This window comes from Myodes glareolus, chromosome 12 (assembly GCF_982192425.1).
Source record: "Myodes glareolus chromosome 12, mMyoGla1.1, whole genome shotgun sequence".
NCBI lineage: Eukaryota > Metazoa > Chordata > Mammalia > Rodentia > Cricetidae > Myodes > Myodes glareolus.
This window is the reverse complement of record NC_142037.1, coordinates 9657566-9685432: the sequence shown is the minus strand read 5'-3', so window position 1 is coordinate 9685432 and position 27867 is coordinate 9657566. Positions and strand designations below refer to the sequence as shown.

At 43.0% G+C, this 27867-nt stretch overlaps 1 protein-coding gene and 1 pseudogene across 1 annotated transcript; both read right to left on the bottom strand.

The window, feature by feature from the left end:
• Positions 1 to 3099: 3099 nt before the first annotated feature.
• Positions 3100 to 5788, bottom strand: LOC148120102 (granzyme C-like). The gene is made up of 4 exons (XM_087911957.1): positions 5641 to 5788; positions 5051 to 5186; positions 4632 to 4892; positions 3100 to 3356 (listed from the first exon to the last, which is right to left on the bottom strand). Exons 1-4 carry the CDS (start codon positions 5742 to 5744, stop codon positions 3213 to 3215), a joined length of 645 nt encoding a protein of 214 aa, XP_087768083.1. The 5' UTR covers positions 5745 to 5788; the 3' UTR covers positions 3100 to 3212.
• Positions 5789 to 21756: 15968 nt separating this feature from the next.
• On the bottom strand, positions 21757 to 24687 carry LOC148120101 (granzyme-like protein 1; annotated as a pseudogene).
• Positions 24688 to 27867: the final 3180 nt, after the last annotated feature.

Below are 27867 nucleotides of genomic sequence, written 5' to 3'. Positions count from 1 at the left end.
TCTGCTCCCTAGTACTGGGATTAAAGGCTTTCTCCACCACTGCCAGGCTGGGTCTCTATTTAAACTACCATCGCTGGGCATCAGCAGCAGCTGTACTAGTTAGACTGATTATGGACAAAGAAAACCACTTTGATATATTTTCCACTGCCCCATACCAAAAAAAAAGTTATTTAGTGTCTTTCAATGGTGTTATCTCTTCAATGACGTTAGCTCCATCATCACTACCTGGAACCAAATATCAGGTTGTGCTGTTCTTAGCATCAGCACTGCATCCATCCCCAAAGAATAAGATTTAACATGAGTACTTCTGCTCTCCAAAGTTCTTTGAATAGATTATTTCTCTCAATTTCTTCTGTTCTCTTGGTTTTAAAACCAATGAGTTTATTAATAAATATTCCTCACTCCTTAGGACATATCATAATTGGAACACTATTTGTACACCTCTCAGTGGACTCACTATCAAGAAATGCTTTTCTGGGTTTGTTTTGTTTTATTATTTTAAATATAACCACATAACCACTTGTCTACCTTTTAACCACAGAGCCTAGCAAACCAGCTGTGCTGGGTACTTTCTGTCAAATCGACATAAACTAGAAACACCTGGGAAGAGAAGCCCCCAGTTCAAGATTGTGTCCATTAGATAGACTATGGGCATGTTTGTTGGGGTACTTTCTTGGTTGCTAATGGATGAATTTGGGCCTATCCCGCTTTGGATAGGGCTATTCATGGACAGGAGGTCCTGGGTTGGATAAGAAAGCAGATGAACATGAGCCTGGAAGCACTCCAGCAGGCAGCCTTCCTCCGAGGTTCCTGCCTCTGCTCCTGCTTGAGCGCGTACCTGCCCTGACTTCCATCAGTGATGGAGTGCAGGTGGGACATGTGAGAAAAATCAACCCTTTCCTGGCCAAGCACTTTGGGAAAATGTTTTATCACAGTAACAGAACATAACTAGAACAGGTGTGACTATCTTTTTACTGTGTGGTGCTTGTGTGTAAACATGTATGTCAATGTATGTGTCCCATGCCTGTCTGAGAGCAGAGGAAGATGTCAAGGTCCTCTACTTTTTTCTGTCTTAGTCTTTGAGATGGGGTCTCTCCCTGAACCTGAACAGACTGTTTTGTTGAGGCTGCTAGCAGCAAGCATCAACAGTCTTCCTGTCTCCGCACTGAGGATGCAGGCACATCAGCCACACTCAACATCTTTTATGTGGGTGCTGGGATCTGAACTCAAATTCTCCTGCTTGTTCAGTTAGTGCTCTTACCCACTGAGCCATATCCTCACCATCCTAAATTGAAACTTTAAGCGTTTGTTGTTATTGAGAAGACGTCCTTCTCAGTTCCACTGCTCTGTCCTTGTGTCACCATCCTTGACAGCTGCTATGTTAGGTCGCACGGTTTGCATGTAATGCCTTTTCTGTTTCCACCTTTGTGAGCACTCAAAAATTCTCAAATGTTGAATAGAACCTTGTATTTATCTGACAATAAAAAGTAGCTGTCTGCCACCTTTCAGTTGAGTGATCTTCTCTCTTTTTTGAGTTGTATTATTTTCTATTATGGTATTGAAGCCATGCTGCAATTAAAAATAATAATAGATAAGGAACTATATTTATTTTTATTATGAAAATTGAAAAGAAAATAGCAAGATTTGAGTGTTTCTACATCTCAGCTGCATATGGAGCATGGAGTGAGAGCTGATTGTAAAACGGTGGCTGGGTCGTGGTGTGTGAGGCAAGATTGTGGTGTGTGTCTCTTAATGAACAAAAAGGAATGCTTACTTGTTTTCCAAATACCATTAAAATCCCATTGTGCTATGGAGATTAAAATTTCATTGATAACGTCTGTTTAGTTTGCTAAGTCACCAGGAGCACATGAGAATTGGGTGGTGCCAGTTTGACTGTCTTCACTTGAAAGAGAAAACACGGACAGCATCACACTGAAGTCAGGCATGTTTCACACTTCCAAGAGCACACGTATATCCATATTGCACAGCATTGGAACATGTTGTCATCAACAAACTTCATGCTCAAGAGCTATAAAATATAGTTACACACACACACACACACGGAATAATAACAGAGAGAGAAAAGATTGGTAATGGTGTGAGTCAGTTCCTGCCCCAGCAATGGACTTGCTCCATCAAGGCCATATTTCCTAACATCCCCAAACAACATCATTAATCAGGAACAAGGTGATCAAATACATGAGCCTAGAGGGGACATAGTCACTAAAAACCACCACAGAAAGGTGGCATGGGACACAAATACAGAATAGAAACTCTATATTCCTTAAGTCCACAGAGAATGGTGCTGGCAGATGTCTGACATAGTACAGAATAATGAAGGAATACCAGTGGGGTTCCCCAGCACGAACCAGAAGATCTTGTGTTCTTGTGTCTGGTCTGTGACCCTCAGGGCTTGGTGTACAGTAATGGTCTGGGGAAGCAGAGAAGTTCTGTCTCGTTGAATTGAATTACTTCCCTCCCCAGATACAGAACATCAGTGCAGATGTTAGGGGAGCCTAGTAAGCTCTATGCAAACAGTGAGGGCTGGGAGATACTTACATGGACTAGAAGAATCTCAAGCAGTCTGTGTTTAAGACATATACTGCCTCTGATTCTACTCCAATATGTGCTCAAGGGTGCAAAGCAAGGGGGCTTTGAACACCTTTACCATAAAGCTGTGGGAGGGGCCCAGGGATTTCTCTCCAGGGGGAGTCTGAGCATGGGCTCATCTTTTGTACAAGAAGCCACCATGTTACTGGTTGGAGATTAGATGTCATTGAGGTCACTTGCTCAAGGAATCCTAGGCTCAGATCAGGCTCTCTTCTTCATTGCCCAAGGTGCTTTCCCTCTCCTTTCTTCCATATGACACAGAGGAGGAAAAGAGTTTGCCCTGAGACCCAAGACAAGAGATACACAAGCTCAGCTTTGAACCAGTCAGAAGGGCAGGCATTGCACAGAGGGACAAGTGAAAAGGAGCTGCTCAGTGGCCTTGCCTGAGCTTTGGCCAAGGTGTGTGTCTGGAGTTAGGGTGAGCAAAGAGCTAAAGTGTGATATAGGCTGGCTAGGCACAGAGATGATCCTTGTGAAATTAAACCAGTCTTTTGATTCTGCAAAGAGACCTTTATTGAGATGCTGGCTTCTGTCCTAGGACAATCCTGGACTCTGCCATAAGGAAGATGGTGAGTCAGAAAGGGGTCTGGTTTGCTCTGTAGTTAGCTGCGTTTCATCATTTTCTTTATCCAGGATAGGAAACTTGACACTCTGGTGAAGACACATGGAGCTGAACCATTTTTAGACCCAAAGGACACAATGCCTGCAGCTGCTTTTTTACACACGAGAGGCCTTCCAGAATCCCCCTGTGAAAGGAGAAGGGTCACAGGGTGTAAGTGGAGACCATTCATTTCCTGGCCGCCCAGACCCACATGATTAACACAGAAACTATATTAATTACAATACTCTTTGCCAATAGCTTAGGCGTATTTCTAGCTACACTTATATCTTAAAATAACCCATTTCTATTGATGTTTGTATGACCATGAGGTTGTGGTCTACTGGTGGCTGCCATCTTTCTCCTGTGGCAGCTACATGGTATCTCCCTGACTCTGCCTACTTTCTCTCTATATCTCTGCTCAGATTTGGCTTTACTCTACTAAGCCAACAGTCAAAACTGCTTTTGATGCATGATTATTAAAAACACAGACTCAGAAATTTGGGTTCAACCTTAAGATCCAAAAAGGAAAGCAGCCAGCCACAGGCTCTTACCTCAACCTTTGTCTGAAATGGAGATCCTACCTCCTGGAATCTCAGAAGGAGACTGCATCTGAGAGTTGTCTCCTCCCGTTTTATATTCCTCTCTAGGACTGGGATTAAAGGCATTCAACACTGGGATTAAAGGTGCATGTTCTTGTGGCTACTGGGATTAAAGGTGTGTGTTACTCTGTCTGTAAGGCTGACCAGTGGAAATGTTTCACAGTCATATCTTCAGGCAATCTTTATTTATTAAAATAAAATTAAAATGGCACTACAAGAGGGGACTCAGCAGTTCACCCTAGTACCAGCCTCCCTCTCACGTCAAGGCTTCTCTTCAAAGTGCACAAATTGTGTGCTCTGCTTGTGGGAGATCGGAGGACAGGCCTGGTATTCCTGGGTTTCTCACTCTGATTATGGACAGGGTTACTGCTTAATCTCCCTCCCGAGCCCTGCCTCTGCCCTTTCTCCACTGTGATCCACTCGCTATGGAGATGTGTGGGATCCTCAGTTCAAGGCCATTGTTTAAGAGACATCGGGACAGGTGAGTGAGCCTGATATAAGCATGGAGGACCAGACCATTGATAAATGTGGGTGCCTGCTCTGAGGAGACCCCTGCTTGAGGTAATAACACAGGCAGAGCAAAGTTTTCTAAAGCCTGGGCCTGGGAGTCAGTAGGGCTGTGCAGTTTCTGCTTTGTACCATCTGCCTTCAGCAAGGCTCCTCCTTGTCAGCTCTGAGACCCGAGCTAGTTACTGTGACTGCTGTTCCCAGGGAGTAGAATCATAACCAGTGGGCAAAGGAGTATGTTGATGCTTAGTCTATTGGTCCCAGATTGCTTTTCCCCTCACATGCAACCCAGAGAGGAGGACAATCCAACTTACAGCCGAAGCAGTACGATTGATCTTTGGGTCCCCCACACAGATCTGAATGGTTTTGTTGTAACGACGTGGGAAGCGGGACTCACACTCCTGGTCCTTCTGGACAGTCAGCTCTATCTCTTGCAATGTATCTGGGAGTTCACCCTTCGGAGCCAACTGTCCCCAACCAGCCACATAGCACATGTCCCCTGGCTTCACAAGGACCTTGCGCCTGGGCAGGTTGAGGGGTCTCACAGCATTAGTCCTCTTGGCCTTCCTCTCCAGCTGTGAGAGGAAGAGAGAGCAGCTCAGCCAGGAGCCTGCTGGCCTGGGACCCTTTGAGAATCCCAATGGCAGGGAGGGAAGGAACAGAATGAGAGCAGGAGGGGAGGGGCAATCCCTGAAGCAAGCAGAGCTCAGAGAGCTGTGGGGGCAGTTCCCACCTTTAACAGTATGATGTCATTGGAGCGATCCTTACGATTGAAGTCTGGATGTGGGATGGGTACTGCCGCAGGAATGATCTGCTGGGTCTTCTCTATGAACGTTATGTTGTGGGCTCCTAGAGTGACTTTCATTGAGCTGTGCAGAGAGCAGAGTGCAGATGGGAGATGTGGAGTGAGAGAGGACACAGTCCAGGGAGCTATTAGAGGCTTGGTGGGCAGGGTGGGGCTCTAGCTGAGGGGACTTGAAGAGACAGAAGTGTGAAGGTCAGGGTGTGACCTGCTGCTCTTTGCTTCTCAAGGACACTAGACTTCTGAGGGTTCACTTTTGCTTCTAGGCAATACGCAAAGTTTACATTGACTCTGAATGTACACTTTCATCCTCAGCTACTGCTTTGGTCTGACCAGTGTAGTTGCTTTCAACCCAAGTATGCTTCTAGACCTCTCACCCTTTGACCTCAAAGTTTCCCTGCTGTCATCCTTCCAGTGTCACAGCCCTGCCCTCTAGTGAGCTCTTACAGGAGCAGCCACAAGTAGAGGATGAAAACTTTTGTTGGGGTCTCAGAAAGCATGGGTCAGCTGCTTCTCCTCACCTTCCCCTGCAGTGAGCAGCTGTCAGCACGAAATTGTCTCGCACCAGGAAGCCTCCGCAGCCACCACTTCTGCCACCATCTTTCACAAATGTAATAAATGCCATGTAGGGGCGGTAGTGGGGCTTGACCTCATGGCCCCCGATGATCTCCTCTGAAAGAAAAGGCTAGAATATGAGGTGTCTTGGAACAGCAGATGAGGTCGGAGGGAAGATCTAGGGAGGGGCGATGGGGTGAGATCTACAGTTCCCCAAGATTGTTGTGGACAGAATTCCTTGCACATAGAATGATCTTTGCTGAGTCTGAAGCCTCAGTGCCCTGTTCTGAGAAGAGGTGGGTAGGACTTGTCCTCCAGCCCATGCTTTACAAATACATGGAAGGACAAACAAACTTCTTTCTTCATGATGCTAGAGACCAAGGGGATACTGGGAGGTTCAATGTTAGTCTTTCTCTGTTAGTGAGTCTCTGGACACCTCTCATGTCTTGATTTCTGCCAGTTCGTCATCTCTTACCCTAAGCTCTTTAGGGAGGGATTTTCTAAAGTTCTCCTATTCTGGTGCCCATAATATCCTAGGTTCTCCATAAAAGCTTCGGCTGCATGGAAGAATGACTTCTACTTAGCTAGAGGACTGGTGGTTCAGAGCTCATGGAATTCGGGGCTTATGGGACATTGGGAGAGCGTGCTGGCATAAAGGGAATAACTGATGACCTGAAGAAAGAAGTGGAGAAGCCAACCAAAACTGGACTTCAAAGCTAGTGGAGTATGAAATGCGGGCAATTTGTCACCCTGGGCCTCTTTCTTCAACAACCTGAGGGTAGAGGTTACTAAATAATGCTAATATTCTTGAGCTGGTGGCATGCTCCATGGCAGGGTGGTCATTAAAGCTGTCCTCGGTTGGGGCTCAGGTAAGTTTAATGATTTACCTTTTAGTTTTATTTCGTTCTCTGCTTCTTCTCCTTTTAGGGATGATCCAGTCCCCAGGTGACATGAAGAGCAGGGAGAAGCTAGTGCCCACCACGTCCTCTGGGGACACCGCCCTTCTTCAGACCTTGCTGAGGATCTAGCCAGTGACAGGCTAACAGGTCTGGGTTGGTCTGGGACCTGAGGTTCAGAAAGCTCCTGGTTCAGTGCAGGAAGTTCCTGACTAGAGCTGGGCAGAGACTCCACAGGGGTATTATGGGATGGCACCTCTGGAACAGGGGTGTCCACTCACCTGCACCAGATCCAAGAGGCAGAAGAAAAGTCAGGAGAATCAGGACTGCTGCCATCTTCCCAGGAAGGCTCTCGAGTTGGAGGAGGGCAGAGTGGACACAGCCCTTGAAGGATGAAGGAGGTGAGCGCTCAGTGACCTCACAGGTCTTTTAAACCTGTGTACCTCTGCTCTGATTGGCTACAGTACTTAAGGACATTTTCTGTTTTGGGTAAAAATGTCACTGTCACCACATTGACATGAGCTAAACTGGAATAAAGGCCAAGAGAGCAGATGGTGTGGAAACTGTGGTTGAGGGGCCCTGAGACCCCAGGAAGTCTGAGGTGAGTGCACTGAGCAAAAGCGTGTCCTTTTTACCTCTTACATCTTTTGTATTCTGGTAAGTTCTTTTTTGGTTTTTTCTTTCCATTAAAATAAATATTCCATTTAAATAATACAGACCACCAATTTGCTACTGAACAGTTATAGCACTACAAATACACAGACAAAGTTATACAGTATTTAGTGAGAGTTAGGAAGAGCCATATTTGGCTGGGTGGAGTTTCAGTATATGTTCTCATTAACCTCTCTGACTTCTGATCATACTGTGGAACCATCTGTTGGAATCGTTTGATGATTTAGTCTTAACTCACTCTGAGTTTCTTAAACTGCTACGGTGTCACATGGAAAATTCAATGTTTTCCCTAAGGCAACGGTCATGTCTTACCGTCATATATGCTTAAGCACAATAACGAATCACAAATGACGTGTATCGGTTACTTGTTTATTATGTATTGACATTTATCTCTAAACCAGAGATTCAGGATTGAATTTAAAGTTTAATATCCTAAGGTCATAACTGGCTTTCCTGATGAGGGGGTACTGTTGTGGTACTGTCTACAACATTACCTAGAATTACTGTAGATAAACAAGGACCATGTTAAGATCCTGAATGTTTATTTAGTGGACTAGATTAAGAAGTAGGACAGACATGGTTCCAGCATTGAAAAGGCTGATATTGACAGGCATCATCTGGGGATCTGAGTTTAGAGCACAATGCTATTAGACCTATATGAGACCAACTCTGGGAGGTGAGACAGGATGGGCTTGGCTTGAGAACAAAGTTGTGTGTGTGCGTGTGTGTGTGTGTGTGTGTGTGTGTGTCTGTCTGTCTGTCTGTCTGTCTCTGTGTGTGTGTGTGTAAGCATGTACATGTAGATAACCACAGAGCAACAAGGTCCTGCTGAACACCCACAGCTTAAGGTTTTTCGTATATTTTTCAATTTTCTCCTTTCATATTTTGTATCCATAGAAGCTTTCATATCATTGCTGTGAATTGTAGTCCTGATATCAACTGCATAAAAATTAATCCATCCAGTGTATAGATTGTAACCATTTGACATTTCTGGGCCACAGTGAAGGAATAGCTGTTTGGGGCTGCACATTACTATATAAGCCATAATGAAGATTGATAATTCCTCTCTGAAAAGGAACCATATATAAATGATATAATATCTATACATACAGTTAAGCAACAAAATCCTTAGAATAAAATGATCTTAATTACATGGTACCTGTTTGGAGGGAATCTTTAAAAGCCATGGATCAAGCTCCAATTTAGTGATATCTAATAAAGAAATTGAACATCTCTAAATAGTAGGATTTTTTTTAGTGTGCTTTCATCCTAAAAGTAAGGGAACAGTTGAGGTACACCACTTTAATCCCTGCACTCTGGAGGCAGACATATCTCTGTGAGTTCAAGGCCAGCCCAGTCTATAGAATTCCAGGACACTTAAAGCTACACAGAGAAACCCTGTCTCAGAAAAAAAGAAAGAGAAAAAGAAAAAGCAAACAAAAACAGTGAATGAGGACAACACGACCTTTGTGGGATGGACATAGTTTTTGAGAAACAAATGAACTTGTTGGACACAACTGGCTTGATGGACTCAATGAATTCATGGTCTCAATGAATATCTAAGATGGAGTGAGATAATTCGGTTTTAATTTTACTGTTTTTATACTTAGCACTTTGAATTAATAGAAAAAATTTTATATAATCATGCCACCTAGCATTATCCCTCTAATCCTCCCAGGATTCTCCAACTAGTTTTCATGCTGGTGAAGACTCCTGGTGCAGAACCATCTTTATTCCCATAGGAGATGAAGCCTGCAAGGACTTTGTTACACAGGAGAGGCCTTCCAGAATCCCCCTGTGAATTAAGAGGGACCACAGGGGACTAAGCTGAAATTACCCTCTCCCTCTTCCTACCTCCCTCTCCAATGAGTATGACTTGTGCACTCATTTGTGGGAGAACGGAGGGCAGGCCAGTGGCCCCTGAGCATCCCACTCTGATTGTGGACAGGGTTACTGCTTCACCTCCCTCCTGAGCCTCTGCCCTTTCTGCAGTCTGTGATCCACTATCTATGAAGGAGTGTGGGACCCTCAGCTCCAGGCAATTGTTAAGAACATGGGGACAGGTGAGTGAGCCTGATGTGAGCATGGAGGACCAGACCATTGACAAAAGAGGGTACCTCCTCTGGGGAGACATTGGCTTGTGGTAATGATGGGGACACACACACACACACACACACACACACACACACACAGGGAGAACAGCTTTCTAAAGCCTGGTCCTAGGTGTCAGGAAGACTGTGCAAATCCTGCCATCAACAGCTGCCTTCACCGAGGCTCCTTGTCAGCTCTGAGGTCCTAGTTAGTTACTGGGTACTGCCATTCCCAGGGAGAAAGATCAAAAAGTCCCTTGAAGCTTGCTCTCTAGGTCCCAGATTACTTTCCCCCTCCCATAGAGTCCAAAGAGGATGAAAATTGAACTTACCCTAAAGAAAGCATGCTTAATATTTGGGTCCCCAACACTTATCTCACTGGCTTTGTTGTAGCAATCTGGACAGTGGACTCACACTCCTAACCCTTCTGTTCTGTTAGCTCCACTTCTTGTAGTGTGTTTGGAAATACACCCTCCGGGGCTATCTTTTTCCAACCTGCCACATAGTACACATTCCCTGGTTTCACATGGACATTATGCCTGGGCAGGGGGAGGTGGCTCACAGCTTTAGTCCTCTTGGCCTTCCTCTCCAATGTGGGGGAAGAAGCAGGAGAGAGCAGCTCATCCAGGAGCTTGCTGACCTGGGACACTTTGAAAGAAAGGATGGCAGGGAGGGAAGAAACAGAATGAGACCAGGAGGAGAGGGGCAATCCCTGCAACAAACAAAGCATAGGCAGTTGTGGGGGCAGTTCTCACCTTTAAGAGCATGATGTCACTGGAGCCATTCTTAAGATTGTAGGCTGGTTGTGGGATGGCTTTTTCCACTGGGATGTTCTGCTGGGTCTCTTCTTGGATCTTGATGTTGTGGGCTGACTGTGTACTTGGAAGTTTTTCTTGGTCTGCCCTCTCTTAGGTCCCCTCAGCACTGGAGCAGGTTCTCAGATCCCCTCTGCCCTGAAGCAGGCTGTGTTGGGGGAACCAAGAACCATGCAGATGAAAAGGCAGGCTTGGGGACAGGGTGGAATAGGGTAAAGAAAGCCAGCAGCAGGGAACACACCCCACTGGATGTCCAGAAAAGCTTAGGGAATTGGAGGAGGCCTGGATTTAGTCCCTCGGGACTGTCCCAGAGAGTGGCACTTCAGGCTGATCACCTGTGTGGGTACTTACTCACCTCTCCAGTTGCCCTCAGCACAGGAACAGGGTCTCTTGCAGGATTCCAAGGACTTGGGGCAGGGTGAGATGGTAGAAATAGTGGCAGGAACACTCCCCGCTGACTCTCTGAACCCCTCACCCTTGCTGCTATCCATTTCTGGGAAAGGAGTAGATGGCACTTGTCTTCCAGCCCCTGCTTTACAAATACATGAAGAGACAAAGGCTCTATCTTCATGACGTTAGTGATCAAGCCAATACTTCTTGGCTTGTCTTGAGCTCTTCTTTGTGCGTGAGTCTCCTCAATCCCTGATATATTGGTTTTTGTTATTTTCTTACCATTTACCCCGAAGTCCTATGGAGGGGGTTTTCTAAAATTCTCTTATTGTGATGCCCGCCATATCTTGTATTCTCAGTAAATGATTTACCTGTGTGAATGAATGGCTACAACCCAACTTCACGGCTACTGGTTCATATCACATGGAATTCAGAGCCTGGGACATTGTAGGAGTGTCCTGGCATAATGAGAATAGCTTTTGACCTGAAGAAAGAAGTGGAGAAGCCAATCAAAAGGAGACTGAAAATCTAGTGGAGTGTGCAGGGCTGGCATCTTGTCACCCTGGGCCTCTTTCTTCAGCAACCTGAGGGTGGAGGTTACCATATGTTGCTAATATTCTTGAGTTGGTAGCATACTCCATCACAGAGTGGTCATTAAAGCTGCCCTTGGTCTGGGCTCAAGTACAGTTGATGACAGATTTTTAGTATTATTGCATTCTCTGCTACTTCTCTCTTGTGGGATGATCCTCTCTCTGGATGATGAACAGGGAGAAGCTAATGCCCACCATGTCTTCTAGGACACATCCATTTTTCAGACCTTGTTGAGGCCATATGTGGCTAATATTTCAGTGATTTATGTGATTGTGACCTGCTTCGGTGTTTACCCAAATTAACATTCCTTCAGTCCCATAAACTCTTAATTCTGGGAAGGATATTATAAGGTACTATACACAAAGATCATCAGGCATTTAGGCTGTACAAGAACACAAAACAACTAGTAAACCTTTAGAGGTACCAACAGCCCTACCTTTAAAATGGTTAACTGAGAAACCAATATGAGTTAAACAATGGCCATTAACAGAAGACAAACTGCAGACTTTAGAACAGCTGGTATAGGAGCAGCTAGATGCTCACCATATTGAAGAATCAACTAGCCCTTGGAATTCTTCTGTATTTGAACAGATTAAAATATATAATATATATATGCATATATGTTAAAGGTATCTTGACTTAAAATTTTCAGTCTAAGTATACGTTGCTTTGGAAGAGATTCTGCTTTTGTTTCCATGGAGGATATAATGTTATGAATTCCTTACTGGCTAATATGGTTTGATTAAACAAGACCCCCAGAAGCAATGACTTACATGGCTCAACATACATGACAGTTTCAGGACTGCTTCCTGAGAAGGAACTACCACACTGGATACTTAATGAAAGACCTGATTAACATTGTCCCCAGCCACCAGGAATTATTCTAGAGAATAACACCCAAATTCCCTAAATGACTGTTTATAAATGTTTGTTTATATTTAAAGGGGGTTATTCTATAGAAATGAATATTTTGCATTGGTATGGATTTTGGTTTATTGATATAAATTTAAGGTCAATTATGTTATATGTTTATTTTTGCTCTTGATTAAGGTATAGTGTTTGTGCAGCTCATTTAAAAATGTAATGTATAATTAAGAAATACAGGTTAATGGACAGTCATTTATAATATTCAGCAGCCTTGTAGTCATGTTAGTTAAGTTTTCTAAATGTACCAGATATATTTCAGATGGATGGGTATTCTTCAAACCTTTCAAAAACTAACAGATTATGGCATTAAAATGTTTTAAGAACTTAGGACTTTTCATGACAATAAGACACTTCTCTTCCTGGAAGCACCAATCTACTTTAAGAGAATAATGGACATCAAAGAGACTCCTTATCAAGTTTGTTAGTCATCTGGGCAAGAAACTGCTCTTGCCTGGATTGCTTGATGGCAGTGTGTATGAACTGGACATGCAGCACGTGCAGAAACATGGCTGCTGAACTAGCCTAAAGGTGAGACAATCCTTCAGGGTTCCTGCTTCATGAAAGAGTCTACCAGACATTCTGCAGGATATAGAAGGAAGTGACTGACAAGCTGCCAATAGAGGGAAAACATTCTATTAAATTTCCTGCTTCATGGAAAAGTCTGCCAGATACTATGGGTCTGTAGTCTGAAAATGGATGCCCCAATGTTACAGAAGAATGTTAGGTGACTGTCCAGGCAGTGAGGTGTCTCTGTCATTTCTAGAGTTTTGGAAGTTGATTACAATTTACTTCCTGTTAACTTAGGTAATATTATATCCTTCTGGTGTCTTTGATAGAGTTGAAGAATAGGTAGTTATAATTATAGATTAACTTAGTTATTATAAAAGATAAATTAGATACAAACATTGTAACTGTAATTCTTGCTTGATACATATTTTGCTATAAATAATTTTACTATGTTAAAGTTAAATCCTTCCTTTTCATTTAGACAGAAAGGGAAGGTGATATGGAATTATCCGCTGGAAGCTATGAATACGTTTTATGACTATTGGTTAATGAATAATAAAGCTGTTTGGACCTATGACAGGGCAGAATAGAGCAAGGTGAGAATTCCAAGCAGAGATAGAGGAAAAAAGATGCGGAGTCAGAGAGACACCATGTAGCTGCCAAAGGAGACAGAACCCTGAAACTTACTGGTAAACAATCAGCCTTGTGATAAAATATAAAATAATAGGAATTGGTAATTTAAGATGTAAAATTTAGTTAATGAGAAGGCTAAGCTATTGACCAAGCAGTATTTTAAATAATAATGTTTCTGTGTAATTATTTCAGGTATTGGTGGCTAGAAAGCAAACAAGCATCCTCCAACTACAGAGAATTACCCTAAGAGAAACTTACATAGATCTAATCTACATGTGAAGTAGAAAAAGACAAGATCTCCTGAGAAAATTGGGAGCAGGGGACCTTGAGGGAGGTTTGAAGGTAGTAGGGAATAGGCAGGGAGGGGAACAGAGAAAATTGTAGAACTAAATAAAAATAAATAAAAAACATATCATTATTAAATAGGTAGGACAATGGATGAAGCTAAAAACAAATCCTGAGTGAGGTAACTCACAACCAGAAAGACAAATATTGTATGTAGTCATTTATAACGTGATATTAGCTGCTAACTAAAAGATAATCATGCTAAAATAGAGAAGAAAAGTAACAGTGGGGGCTCCAGAGGCCACTTAAATCTCCCTGGGAAGAGAAGTTAATGCTGTGACTATGTAACTGTGTAAAACCATGCTGCATTTGTTTATGCTATGGAATATTACTTTAACTGTGTAAATGTGTATTACACTTATGGCTGCATTTGTTTAACAATGTAAGGATTGTTACATGTGTTTATGCTGCATTTTTAATAATGAAAAGATGTGTTGCTGTTGCACCTTCCCTGCCTAAGGCTCCTAATTCATCTAATAAAGCTAAATGGCCAGTAGCTAGGCTAGAAAAGGAAAGGCAGGCTTGGCAGGCAGAGAGAATAAATAAGAGAGAAATCTCAAGAGGAAGGAACAGAAGAGGAGAAGAGAAGAGAAGAGGAGAGGAGAGGAGAGGAGAGGAGAGGAGAGGAGAGGAGAGGAGAGAAGAGAAGAGAAGAGAAGAGAAGAGAAGAGAAGAGAAGAGAAGAGAAGAGAAGAGAAGAGAAGGAGGAGAAAGAAAGGGATGTGTCTGACGCTAGATGCCAAGCAACTGCCAGACAGACAGATATAGAGACAAGAGAAAAAGTGGGTCATACAGAAAGAAAAGGTAAAAAGTTAAAGAAAAACAGGTTAATTTAAGTGAAAAGAGCTATTCAGAAACAAGCCTAAGCTTGGCTAAGCATTCATAATTAATAAATCTTCATGTCCCAATTGAGAGCTGGTGGGTGAACCAAAAGAAAAAGCCTGTTACAAGATAGACTATATTTTAATGGTGGATAGATTTGAGTGAGGATGGAAATGGAAGAAATCAATCAGGTGGGGGGAGAGGAGACTGGGAGAGATGACTGGAATTTAGGAGTGATGTAGAAACTAGTGTCCTATGAAAGGCCCATAAATGATGAAAAAGGATATAATCAAAAAGATTTTCAGGTTGAATGAAAAATTGCAGTTCTAGGCATTTCCAATTGAAAATCAGCAGATAATAGTGGCAGAAAACATATATGCTGATAAAAAAATGGACTTGTGATTATACCAAAATAGTGAAATTATTTCTAGAACTCTTGATATCTGTTTTCAAATTCTCTGTCAAATATAATAGCAAGGCTATGTCACTTTTCACACAACCATATTTAGCTGGTTTGAAACGCATGCAAGTATTGGCCTTAATTTGAGTTTACAACAGTTTCACCTTCACCTGGAGCACTTACAGTATGAAACATGGTGTTTAAGATTTGTTTTTCCCATTAAAGATGAAAGGAACCATCAAATCCACTAAAAGGTCAATCTTTAATTGAGTTTCATTTCAAAGTTCTGGCATAAATATTGTTTACAACACTGAACATAACTTGATAATGTTTTGGTAATGTCCTTAGCTTGGCCATCTTACCCCTGAAATGTAAATGATTTCATCATAGTTAGCATGAACACTTTTCAGAAATTCCTAGCACTGGAGATGATTTAAACCCTTGTCCCTTAAGAAATTCAATACTGATGATGACCTATATAATGTCACCCATTTTTTTAAATGATTTTGCATTAAATGTCCTTTTAGAGCTTGCTTTTTCTTGTTTGACAATTTCAAACAAAGGAAAAACAAATATATATATTTGAATATATATATTCAATGTATTTGGGGCATTTTTGCCAAAGAAGATTGTCCTCTCTCATACCCCACTATTTCCACTGAGACCTTCTTCCCTGTGTCTAACTTTTCTTGATGACCTCTCAAGAACACATATTCATCACGGGACTAGTGTAGTAATTGCACTGTCTTCTCTTAATTTTACAAGTTACTCTATTTTTATTTTGATTTATATTTTTATTTTATTTTTATTTGTTCATTCATTTGTTTATTTTTGAGACAGGATTTCTCTGTGTAGCCATGGATGATATGGAACTTGCTCTGTAGACCAGGCTGCGCTTGATCTCAGACATCCAGCTGCCTCTGCTCCCCAGCACTGAGATTAAAGGCTTTCTACACCACTGCCAGGCTGGGTTAGTGTCTTTGAACTACCATCTCTGGGCATCAGCAGCAAATGTACTAGTTAGGTTGATCATCGATGAAGAAAAACACTTCGATAATTTCCACATGCCCATTAAAATATATTTATTTAGCATTTTTCAATGGCAATAAACATGTCATTTCTTCAGTGACATTGGCTTCATCATCACTACCAATAATCAAAATGGCAGGTTGGGTTTTATTTAGCATCAGCACTGCCATCAATCCCTAAAAAAGGAGATTTAAAATGAGTGATTCTGTACTTCAAATTTCTTTGGATAATTTTTTTTTCAATTTCCTAAATTCACTTGGTTATAATCTGGTGAGACCAAATGAGTTTAGTAATAAATATTTCTCACTCCTTAGAGCCTGTCAGATTGGAGACACTGTTTGTATACCTCTCAGTGGATTTGCTTTTGAAAAATGGTCGTCAGGGTTGGTTTGGTTTTGTTCTTTTAAATACAACCACAGAACCACATGTCTAGCTGTTTACCACAGAGCTGAGCTAACTGACTGTGCTAGGTACTCTCTGTCAACTCGACACAAACTAGAAACGCCTGGGAAGAAGAGCCCTCAATTGAGGATTGTGTCCATTAGATTGACTATGGGCATGTTTGTAGTTTCTTGTTTGCTAATGGATGAAGTTGGGCCTATCCCACTCTGGGTAGTGCTGTTCATGGGCAGGAGGTCCTGGTTGGATAAGAAAGCAGATGAACATGAGCCTGGAAGCACTCCAGCAGGCAGCCTTCCTCCGAGGTTCCTGCCTCTGCTCCTGCTTGAGCTCCTGCCTGGCCTAACTTCCATCAGTGATGGAGTGCACGTGGGACATGTGAGCCAAATCAACCCTTTCCTGGTCAAGCACGTTGGTACAATGTTTTATCACAGTAACGGAACGTAACTTGAACAGGAATGAATAGATTTTTAAATGTATGTTGCTTGTGTGTACCCATGTACGTCAGTGTATGTGTCCCCCTTGCCAGCATTAGAGCAGAGGAAGATGTCAGGGTCCTCTACTGTTTTCCATCTTACACCTTTGAGATGGGGGTCTCTCCCTGAACCTGGAACACACTGTTTGGTAGAGGCTGGTACCAGCAAACAGCGGAATCACAGCGGACACAGCAGTGCATCGGCCCCACTCAGCATCTGTTATGTGGGTGCTGGGATCTGAACTCAGATTCTCCTGCTTGTTCAGCTAGTGCTCTTACCCACTGAGCCACACCCTCAGCACCCCTGGATTGAAACATAAGTGCTTTTGTTATTGAGAAGACGTCCTTTTCAGTTTCACTGCTTTGTCCTTGAGTCACCGTCTTTGCTCTTAGGTAGCATGATTTTCATGTAGTGCCTTTTTCTGTTATCACCTTTGTGAACACTCACAAATCCCCAAAGGTTGAACAGAGCCTTGCATTTACCTGACAAAAAATAAGTGTCTGCCATCCTTTAACTAAGGAATCATCTCTCTTTTTTGAGTTGTATTATATTCTATCATGGTATAGAAATCATGCTGCCATTAAAAATAATAATAGATAAGGAACTATATTTTTATTATGAATATTGAAAAGAAAATAAACTACCCTGTAGTCAGACTGATGATTATCTTAAATATCACCATAGAACCTCATCCAACAACAGATGGGGAGACAATGACCCACATTGGAGCACTGAACTGAGCTCCCAAGATCCAGTTGCCAAGAGTGGAAGGAGTGAGAGTATGAGCAAGGAAGTCAAGACCATGAGTGGTTCATCCACTGAGACAGTTTACTTGAGCTAATAGTAGATCACCAACTCCAACTGGGCTGGGAGTAAACGAGTATGGGAACAACCAAGCCCCTTTGAAGAGGGTTTATGGTTGGGGCAGACTGTGGGGCCACTGATAGTGACACTCGAATTTGTTGCTACTGCATGTACTGGCTTCTTAGGATCCTATTCCCTATGGATGTAAACCTTGCTCAACTTAGATGTAGTAGGGAAGGTCTGGGGCTTTACACAGGGCAGGGTGCATGACCCTCTCTTAGGATTGGAGGGGGTGGGGTAGGAGGGTCTGTGGAGGGAGAGGGAGGAGAGTAGGAGGAGGGAAGCAAGTAGGAATTTAGAAAAAAACTTTAAATAAATTTTAAAAAGAGCTAGCTAAGAAAGTATTAACTATCTTCTCTTTATGGCATGTTCTTTTTAAAGTGTAGAGAAAATAAAAGATGTGGAAATTGAAAAAAAAACAAAAACAAAAAAAAGAAAATGGAAATCAAGGCTTGAGTATTTCCACATCACAGCTGTGGATGCAGCCGAAAGTGACAGCTAGTGTAAGAATGGTGACTGGGTGGTGGAGTGTGAGGCAAGGCTGAGGTGTGTGTGTCTTAATGATCAAAAAAAGAATGCTTACATGCTTTCCAAATGCCATTAAACACCCGCTCTCTGTAATATAGATTAAAATATCATGGATAAGCTCTATGTTTCATTGAATAAGTCACCAGGAATATATGAAAGTATGATGGCGCCAGTTTGACTGTCTGCAGTTAGAACATAAAACACTGGCAGCATCACACTGAAGCCAGGCATGGTTAACAATAGCAAGAGCACACATACATTCATTTTATACAGAACTGGACGTGTTGTCATCTATAAACTTCATACTCAATGTCATACACTATAGTTACACACACACACACACACACACACACACACACACACACACACACAAAGTGTAGTGGAGAGAGAGAGAGAGAGAGAGAGAGAGAGAGAGAGAGAGAGAGAATTGGTAGTGGTATGAGTCAAAGACTGCCCCAGCAATGTATTTGTTCCACCAAGGCTATTTTTCCTAACATCCCCAAACAGCATCATTAACTCAGAACCAGGTACTCAAATACATGAGCCTAGGATCATCCTCACTAAATACATCCTCACTAAAAAACACCACAGAAAGGTGGTATGGAACAAAAATACAAAACGGAAACTCTATATTCTCTAAATTCACAGAAAATGGTGCTGGAAGATATATGACATTGGATAGGACAATAAAGGTATAGCAGCATGTATTCCCCTGTGGCAAGAGGGACCACTTGTTTTCCTGGCTACCCTGAACTGAAATAATCACACAGAAAGTGTATTAATTAAATTATTACTTGGCCCATTAACTCAAGCTTCCTATTGGCTAGCTCTTACATATTAATTTAACCCATATCCATTAAACTGTGAATAGGCACATGGCAGTGGCTTACAAGGTAAAATTCCATCCCTTGTCTGTCTCTAGCAGGGTAGGGAGGATGAGGGGAGCTATATGGCTTCTCCCTGACTCTACCTTCTTCCTCCCAGCATTTAGTTTAGTTTTTCCCACCTAGCTCTGTTCTACCCTATCAGGTCAAGACAGTTTTCTTTATTCATTAATGGTAACCACATCATACAGATAGGAATCCCACATCATTTCCCAGCATGAACCAGAAGACCTTGTGTTCTTTTGTCTGCTTTGTGTCCTTCAGGGGTGTCTTACAGTTTTTACTCTGACTTGCTGAATTGCAAGAGAACTTGGATCTTGGAGACTTGAAGCATTGCCTCTCCCAGGTGCGGAACATCACTACAGATGTTAGGGGAGCAGAGTGAGCTCTATATAAACGGTCAGTGCTGAGAGATATTTCCACAAAACAGAGGAATCTGAAGCCGTCTGTATTTAAGGCATTTACTGCCTCTGAATCTATTCCAATATGTGCTCAAGGGAGTAAAGCAAGGGGGCTTTGAACACCTTCACCATGCAGCTGTGGGAGGAGCCCAGGAGTTTCTCTCCATGAGGAGTCAGAGCATGGGTTCATCTGTTTGTGGGATGCCACCAAGTTACTGACTGGAGATTAGATGATATTGAGGTCAGTTCTTCAGGGAATCCCAGGCTAAGTTCAACATGGTTCCATACTGTTTGTCAGGTCAGTTACTACCTATTGTAGGGAATTGTTTTATCCCCTCTCTAATGGATACACAACAATGGTTTCAAAAAGTTATTTTAAGATATAAAATGATCTTCTAAAACTAAATATGACATCTAAGCTGAATACATATGTAACCACATGTTTTAAAACATATGTTTTTCTTTGAGTCTGCATTCTTCTTTGTGTTCGTTGTCTCTAAAAGAGATGGGTCCTTAGTATGTTTCCAGGGCAGGGCTTACTTTCCAGCTCTCTATCAGAAACTGTGTGCCACCTACATCTCTTCCTATATAAAACCTTGTCTTTGAAAGTTACCTGATCCAGAGCAAGATTTTACTTCATCTCCCAGGAGAATGTGACGCTCTGTCTATTTGGGACAGGGAACCATTAAGCTGTAGCTACCAGTCATGCTATCTGTTAAGCGTCTGACAGGACAGGACCCTGAGCCAAGGCTGCTTGGAGTTTAATGTTTATTTAAGTTAATCTAAGGATGTCTTGCTTGTTTGTTTGAGAGCCTTGTCTGGCTTTGGAGTCAAAGATCTGCCTGTATCTGCCTCCCAAGTGCTTGATTAAAACACGAAAAATTACACCTGGCAACTTGGATTTTTTTTTTTTTGCAATATGAGTCCAATGTAGGGAAACTTTTATATGACAAAAAAAACCACACACATTCTTCTACAGTCTCATTCCCAGAACTTCCTATAAATGAGAATCCCACGTAGTCTTAGGAATTATGAATACTGCAGTAACCACTAATGTTGAAATATCACAGGTTTTTCTCCGCACCATATTTTTTTAAATTTTTCTTTGTTTCCTAGCATCCTAACTCACATTTAATTCTGTATCTGAATTATGTTTCTGAACATGTGCATCTCTTAGGATTTAAATCTACATAAGGACTCTAACTGTTACCTATAAAATAAATGCAACAAGGCCATCTTACTTGTGTTATTCTCTACCTACTGCTAACTCCTGGGGAGAAATACTAATTTTCTCAATAGATTCCCTAAAGTCATTTGCAAACCTCATACACTTTAGTGTTGACTGATAGAAAAGTAAAGACTTTTAGTTCTTTTGTCCTGGGGATGTCAAAGACTGACATCAACCAAATGACCAGCAGGACATCATAGCCTAGAAGCCAGAAATGATTGAGACTAACAAGCTCAGAGGAGCTCATGCTGAGTGACCTTGCTGCTATGGATGCTGAGCACATGGTGAGGTTGGTACAGTGGATATGAAGTGACTCGGAAGAGCTTCCCTAGATCTGAGCATGGGGGAGGTGGGGTGCAGGGTTTGGGGACACACACTCAAAGCTCTGGTCTCCATAGAACCTCTATGATGACACTTCTGGCCTGGATATTGAGACCCCCTCCCTGCCGGTTCATGATTTAGGCTGGCACCACAGGTCTGAGGTCCTAATGAAAGGAACCACATGTGGATTTTGGGTGTCCTAGGTAGGGGGATAAGAAGTAGGGACATGTAAAGATTAGCATGGACTACTAAGCATAGAAGTTGATAGACTCATCAGAGCAGGCATAAAAGAGAAGGGGGTGTAGCTAAGAGGCTGGAGGAACTTGGCCCTGTTTCTAGCAGAGGATAGTGAAACTTGTTCTACATGAGAAAGAGAGGATACTGAAATTGTTGTCACCTTAATGTTGAAGCTGTGGGAAAACAATACTCTGCACAGGAAGCTCCATCTACACTGGCCTTAGCTCTGTCTTCATATCTCCAGGACCAATGGTGCTTTCCCTCTCCTTTCTTCCATATGACGCAGAGGAGGAGAAAAGTTCACCCTGGGCCCCAAGACAAGAGAAACCCAAGCTCAGCTTTGGACCAGTCATAAGGTCAGGCACTGTACAGAGGGACAAGTTAAAAGGAGCTGGTCAATGGCTTTGCCTGAGTTTTGGGCAAGGTGTGCACATAGTTGAGGAATGAGCAGTAAATAGAAGTGTGCCATTGGCCTGCCTAGCACAGAGTTGGTCCCTGTGATATGAAACCAGTCTTCTGATTCTGCAAAGAGACCTTTATTGAGAGGCTGGCTTCTGTCCTAGAACAATCCTGGACTCGGCTGTAGGGAAGATGGTGAGTCAGAGAGGGGCCTTGTTTTCTCTGTAGTTAATTGTATTTCATTGTTTCCTCTATCCAGGATAGGAAACTTGACACTCTGGTGAAGACTCTCAGGGCTGAATCATTTTTAAACCCATAGGAGACGATGCCTGCAACCGTTTTGTTACGCAGGAGAGGCCCTCAGGAATCTCCCTGTGAATAGAGAGGGGCACAGGGGACTAAGTTGACTTCACACTAGCCCATCCTCCCACCATAAAGCATGACTTGTGTGCTCTGTGTGTAGGAGATCGTGGGGCTTACTTGTGTCCCTGGGCTTTCCATTGTAATTTTGGACAGGGTTACTGCTTCACCTACCTCCTGAGCCCAGACTCTACTCTTTCTTCAAGTCTATGATCCATTTTCTAGGAAGGTGTGTGGGACGCTCAGCTGTTGTTTAGAATTGTGGAAAGGTGGTTGAGCCTCATGTGAGCATGGGGGATCAGACCATTGACAAAGTGGGTGCGTGCTCTGAGGAGACCCCTGCTTGTGGTAACAACACACACAGCGAGCACAGCTTTCTAAAGCTTGGGACTGGGTGACAGGAGAGCTCTGCAAATCCTGTTTTATGCCAACTCTCTTCACCAAGGATCCTTGTCAGCTCTGAGGCTCTAGTTAGTTATTGGTTCCTGCTGTTTCCAGGGAGAAAGATCACAGCCAGAGGGCAAAGGAGTCCCTGATGCTTGGTCTCTAGGTCTCAAATTCCTTTTCTGCTCCCATGCATCCCAGAGAGAAGGACAATCCAACTTACCTTAAAGGAAGCACACTTGATCTTTGGGTCCCCCACACAGATCCCATTGGCTTTCTTGTAACAAGGTGGAAAGTGGGACTCACACTCTTAACTCTACTTCTTGTAATCCAATTGGGAATTTACCATTTGGGGCCATCTTTCCCCAACCTGCCAGAGAGCACACATCCCCTGCGTTCACACGGATCTCAGAACAGGGCAGGCTGAGTGGCCTCACAGCTTTAGACCTTAGGGCCTTCCTCTCCAGCTGTGGGGAAGAAGGAAGAGTACGGCTCATTGACTGCTGGGCTGAGACACAAGGATGGAAGAGAAGAAAGGAGCGTGGTGAGAGCAGGAGGAGCAATCCCTGGAGCAGGATATGGGATCTTCTCACCTTTAAGAGCATGATGTCATTTGTGATGGTTTCGTTATTAAAGTCTGGGTTGTGAATGGCTTTTGCCACCGGGATGATCTGCTGGCTCTTCTCCTGGAAGCTGATGATGTGGGCTCCTAGAGTGATGTTCATTAAGCTGTGCAGAGAGCAGAGTGCAGATGGGAGATGTGGAGTGAGAGGGGTGAGAGAGGACACAGTCCAGGAGTTGTAAGAGGCTGGGTGAGCAGGGAGGGTCTCTAGCTGAGGGGCTGAGGCGACAGAAAAGCCTAAGGGGTGACCTACAGCTTTGTCTTCTCAAGGGCATTAGACTCCTGAAGACTTACTTTTGCTTCTCCACAATTTTCCAAAGTTTGCATTGATTCTTAATGTGCACTTTCAACCACAGTCACTGCTGTAGTCTGACCAGTGTAGTTGCCTTCAACTCAACTGTGCTGATGCCTCTGGACTCTCACCCTTTGACCTCAAAGTTGCCCTGATGACAGACTTCCATTGTCACAGCCCTGCCCTCTAGTGAGCTCTCATAGGAGCAGCCACAAGTAGAGGATGGAAACTCCTGTTGGGGTTTCAGAGAACTTGGGCCAGCTGCTTCTCCTCACCTTCCCCTGCAGTGAGCAGCTGTCACCACAAAATTATCTTGCACCAGGAAGCCTCCACAGCAATTCTTCTTTCCCTTAATATCCAAAAATTCAATAAATGCCATGTAGGGGCAGAAGTGGCACTCGGCCTCATGGCCCCCGATGATCTCCTCTGAAAGAAAAGGCAGAATATGGGGTGTCTGGGGGCAACAGGTGAGGTCAGGAGGGTGAGGCAATGGGATCTGCAGCTCCCCAAGACTGTTGTAGACTGAATTCCTTACACATAGAATACTTTGCTGAATCCTAAGGTTCAGGACCCTGTTCTGAAAAGGGGTGGGTAGCACTTGTCCTCCAGGCCCTGCTTTACAAATGCATGGAGGGACAAGCTCTACATTCATGAGGCTACACTGAGGGGTCCTGGGTGAATTGCCTTCGTCTTTTCTTACTTACTGTGTCTCCCTGACTCTCTGATGTACTGATTACCATCATGGTTTTACCCCTTTCCTCAACCCCTATCTGGAGGATCTTTTAAAATTCTATTCTGGTGCCCCAAACATCTTGGGTTCTCAATAAATGCTTTTGGCTGCATAAATGAATGACTTCTATGTAGCTGCAGGGCTAGTAGTTCAGAACTCATGGGATTCGGGGCCATGGGGCCATTGGAGTTGTGTGCTTGCATAGACAGAACTAGCGAGGAATGTGCAGAAAGAAATGGAGAGGCCAAACAAAACTGCAAATTTAATGGAGGGTGCAGTGATGGCATTTGTCACCCTGGGCCTCTTTCTTCAGCAATTGATGGGGGAGGTTGCTAAATAATGATAATATTCTTGAGTTGGTGGCCTGACTCCATTGCTGACTGGTCATTAAAGCTGCCCTGGATCTGGGCTCAGGTAAGGTCAATAATGTACTTTTTAGTAACTTTGCATTCTCTGCTACTAACTCTCTTTTTTGATGATCCACTATCCAGGTGACACAAAGAGCTAGTGCCCACCATGCCCTCTGAGGACACTGCCCTTCTTCAGAGCTTGCTGAGGATCTAGCCAGTGACAGGCTTTCAGGTCTGGGATGGTCTGGCACCTGAGGTTCAGGAAGCTCCTGGTTCAGTGCAGGAAGTTCCTGACTAGAGCTGAGCAGGGACTCCACAGAGGTATTATGGGATGGAATCTCTATGACAGGGGTGTTCACTCACCTGCACCAGCTCCTCCAAGCAGAAGAAGAAAGGTCAGGAGAATCAGGACTGCTGCCATCTTCCCAGGAAGGCTCTCAGGTGGAGGAAAGCAGAGTGAACACGGCCCTTGAATGATGAAGGAGGTGAGCGCTCAGTGACCTCACAGGCCTTTTATACCTGTGCACCTCTACTCTGATTGGCTACACTACTTAAGGACGTTTTCTGGTTTGGGTAAAAATGTCATCACTGCATTGACACAAGTTAAGCTGGAATAAAGACCAAGAGAGCAGACGGTGTGGAGGCTGTGGTTGAGGGGCCCTGAGAACCCAGGAAGTCCAGTGACTGCATTGAACCCAAGAATGTACTTTCTTACTTCTTATATCCTTTTGAATTCTGGTAAGAAATCTTTTGGGTTTTTTTTTTCTTTTTTCTTTTTTTGATTTCGCTCTTTCTTTGCGTTTTAAATAACACAGACAAGTCTCTTGCCAACCCTAAAATGACTCCCTTAAAGTAGATAATTTCTTCCCTGCTCCTATATCTGCCCTTCCCCCATCTCCACCCTCCCACTCTCCCAAGCTCTCTCCAGTCTTTCCCTTCTCACTTCTCTCTCCACCTCTCCCCTTCCCCCAAGCCCAACCCCACCTCTATCCCCACCCCCATGCTCCCAACTTTTGCCCAGCAATCTTGTTTGCTTCCAATTTCATATCTAGAAGGTATTTACATAAAGGATTTTAACTCTTGATTATGTATATGTGTCTGTGTTCAGATTTGACATGAGCATGTTAGTACATAGACCCTTGGAGGCCAGAGGAGCCTAGGTTACAAGTGTTAAGAGACATTCAACATGGTGCTCAGAACTGAACTTGGGGCCTCTGCAAGAGCAGTCTCTACCATTAAGACATTGGGACCATCTCTCTAGGCCTGCATGCTCAGTTACTGAAACCTGTGACTCACAAGTGTAGGTGCCATGAAAAACTGATGGCGTGGATCCAGTGTGACTGTGAAGGGTGAGCTCTCATCTGAGAAGGTCCTGTAAGAGACCCATGAATCTAGAGAAGATCCTGTAAGAGGCCCATAAGTGTCAAGAAGGGACATGATCAAAAATATTCTTAGGTTGAATGAAGGAATGCAGTTCTAGGCATTTCCAATTGAAAATCAGAAGGTAACGTTGGCAGATAACATATATGCTGATGAAAAATAGACTTGTGATTATACCAAAAAAGTGACATTATTTCTGGAAATCTTGATATCTGTTTTCAATTTCTCTCTCCAATGTAATAGCAAGGTTATATCACTTTTTACAAAACCATATTCAACTTGTTTGAAAAGCATGCAATTATTGGCCTTAATTGAGTTTACAATATATCAACCTTCACTTGGAGCATGTACCTTGCTAAACATGGTATTGAGATTTTGGTTTTCTGTTAAAGATGAAATTAACAGTCAAATCCACTCAAATTCAATCTGTAATTGAGTATTCATCCCCATGTTCTGGCATAAATATTGTTTACAACATTGGAAGTAACTTGACAATGTTTTGGTAATGTCCTTAGCTTGACATTGGAGATGATTTAATCCTTGATCCTTACGAAATTCAGAAGTAACAATAATCTATATGATGCTACCCATATTTTAATTATTTTGCATTAAATGTATCCTTAGAACTTACTTTTTAATTCTTTCACAATTTCATATATGTATTCAATGTATTTTGGTCATTTTTTCCTAAGATCATGCTCTCTTATTGCCCAACATCCCCACTGAGACCTTCTTCCCTGTGCATAAATTTTCTTGAAGACCTCTGCATGGACACATCATTGAACATGAGGTTAGTGTTGTAATTGCACTATCTTCTATAATATTACAAGTTCCTCTATTTTGATTTTAATTTACATTTTTATTTTATTCTATTTATTTATTCAGTTATTTATTTTTGAGACAAGGGTTCTCTGTGTATCACTGACTGTTACGGCACTTGCCTTGTATACTAGGCTGAGCTTGACCTCAGAGATCCAACTGCCTCTGCTCCCAGTGCTGAGATTAAAGATTTTCTCCAGCACTGCTAGGCTAGGTCTGTCTCATTGAACAACCATCTCTGGGAATCAGCGGCATCTGTACTATTTAGTTTGGTAATGGACAAAGAAAGCCACTTTGATATATTTTTCCACTGCCCATACAAATAGATTTATTTAGTGTCTCAACAGCACTAAAGAAGCCATTTCTTCAGTGAAGTTACCTCCAGCATCACTACCTGTAATCAGCATGGTAGGTTGGGCTCTATTTAGCATCAGCACGGCCATCAATCTCCAAAGAGTAGGATTTACAATTAGTGGTTCTGGTCTTCAAAATTCTTTGGATGGAATTGTTTTAAATTTTACTCAATTCATGTGGTCATAATCTGGTGACACCAAAGGGTTTAGAAATAAATATTTCTCCCTCCTTAGAGCCTGTCAGTCACTGAATCACAGGTACACCTCTCAGCAAACTCACTATCAACAAATGGTCGGCAGGGTTTGTTTTGTTTTGTTCTTTTAAATACAACCACATAACCTCATGTCTAGCTTTTTACCACAAAACTTATCTAACTGGCTGTGTTGGGCACTTTTTGCCAACTCAATACAAACTAGAAACGCCTGGGAAGAGTAGCCCTCAGTTGAGGATTGTACCTGTTACATTGACTGTGGGCATAGTTTTTTGATTGCTATTGGATAGAGTTGGTCCTAGCCAACTGTGGTTCGTCTCATCCATGGAGAGGAGGTCCTGAACATGTGGGAAGTAGGGTGTATGGTTATGGAGAGAGACACTGAGAGCCCTGTCCTCCATGGATCCTCTGTAATGACACTTCTGCCTTGGACTCTTGTGAGTCACTTCCCTGCCCACTTGACACCCCAGGTCTGAGGCCCTAATGAACGGAATCACATGTGGATTTGGGTGTCCTGGGTAGAGGGTAAAAAGTGGGGACTTGTAAAGATTATCATGGACTGTAAAGCATAGGAGTTGATAGAGTCAGTGCATAAAAGAGAAGGGGATGGAGCTAAGAGGCTGAAGGAAGCTTGGCCCTGTTTTCAGAGGAGGATAATGAAAGTTTTTCTAGATGAAAAAGAGGGGATACTGAAATTGCTGTCATGTTGGTGACATGAAGTGGTAAAGCAGTAGGACAGAGATATTCTGCCCAGGAAGATCCATCAACAGTGACCTTAGGCTCTGTCTCCCAAATCTCCTGGACCAATGATGCTTTCCCTCTCCTTTTGTCCATATG

Bases quoted from the DNA above. Each gene is read 5' to 3' on its own strand.
- LOC148120102 (XM_087911957.1), bottom strand. From the start codon at position 5,744: ATGGCATTTATTACATTTGTGAAAGATGGTGGCAGAAGTGGTGGCTGC. The intron at 4,893-5,050 runs GTGGGAACTGCC...TTCCTCTCACAG, and splicing joins ATGACATCATACTGTTAAAG to CTGGAGAGGAAGGCCAAGAG. The intron at 3,357-4,631 runs GTAAGTTGGATT...CTCCTTTCACAG, and splicing joins TCAATCGTACTGCTTCGGCT to GGGGATTCTGGAAGGCCTCT.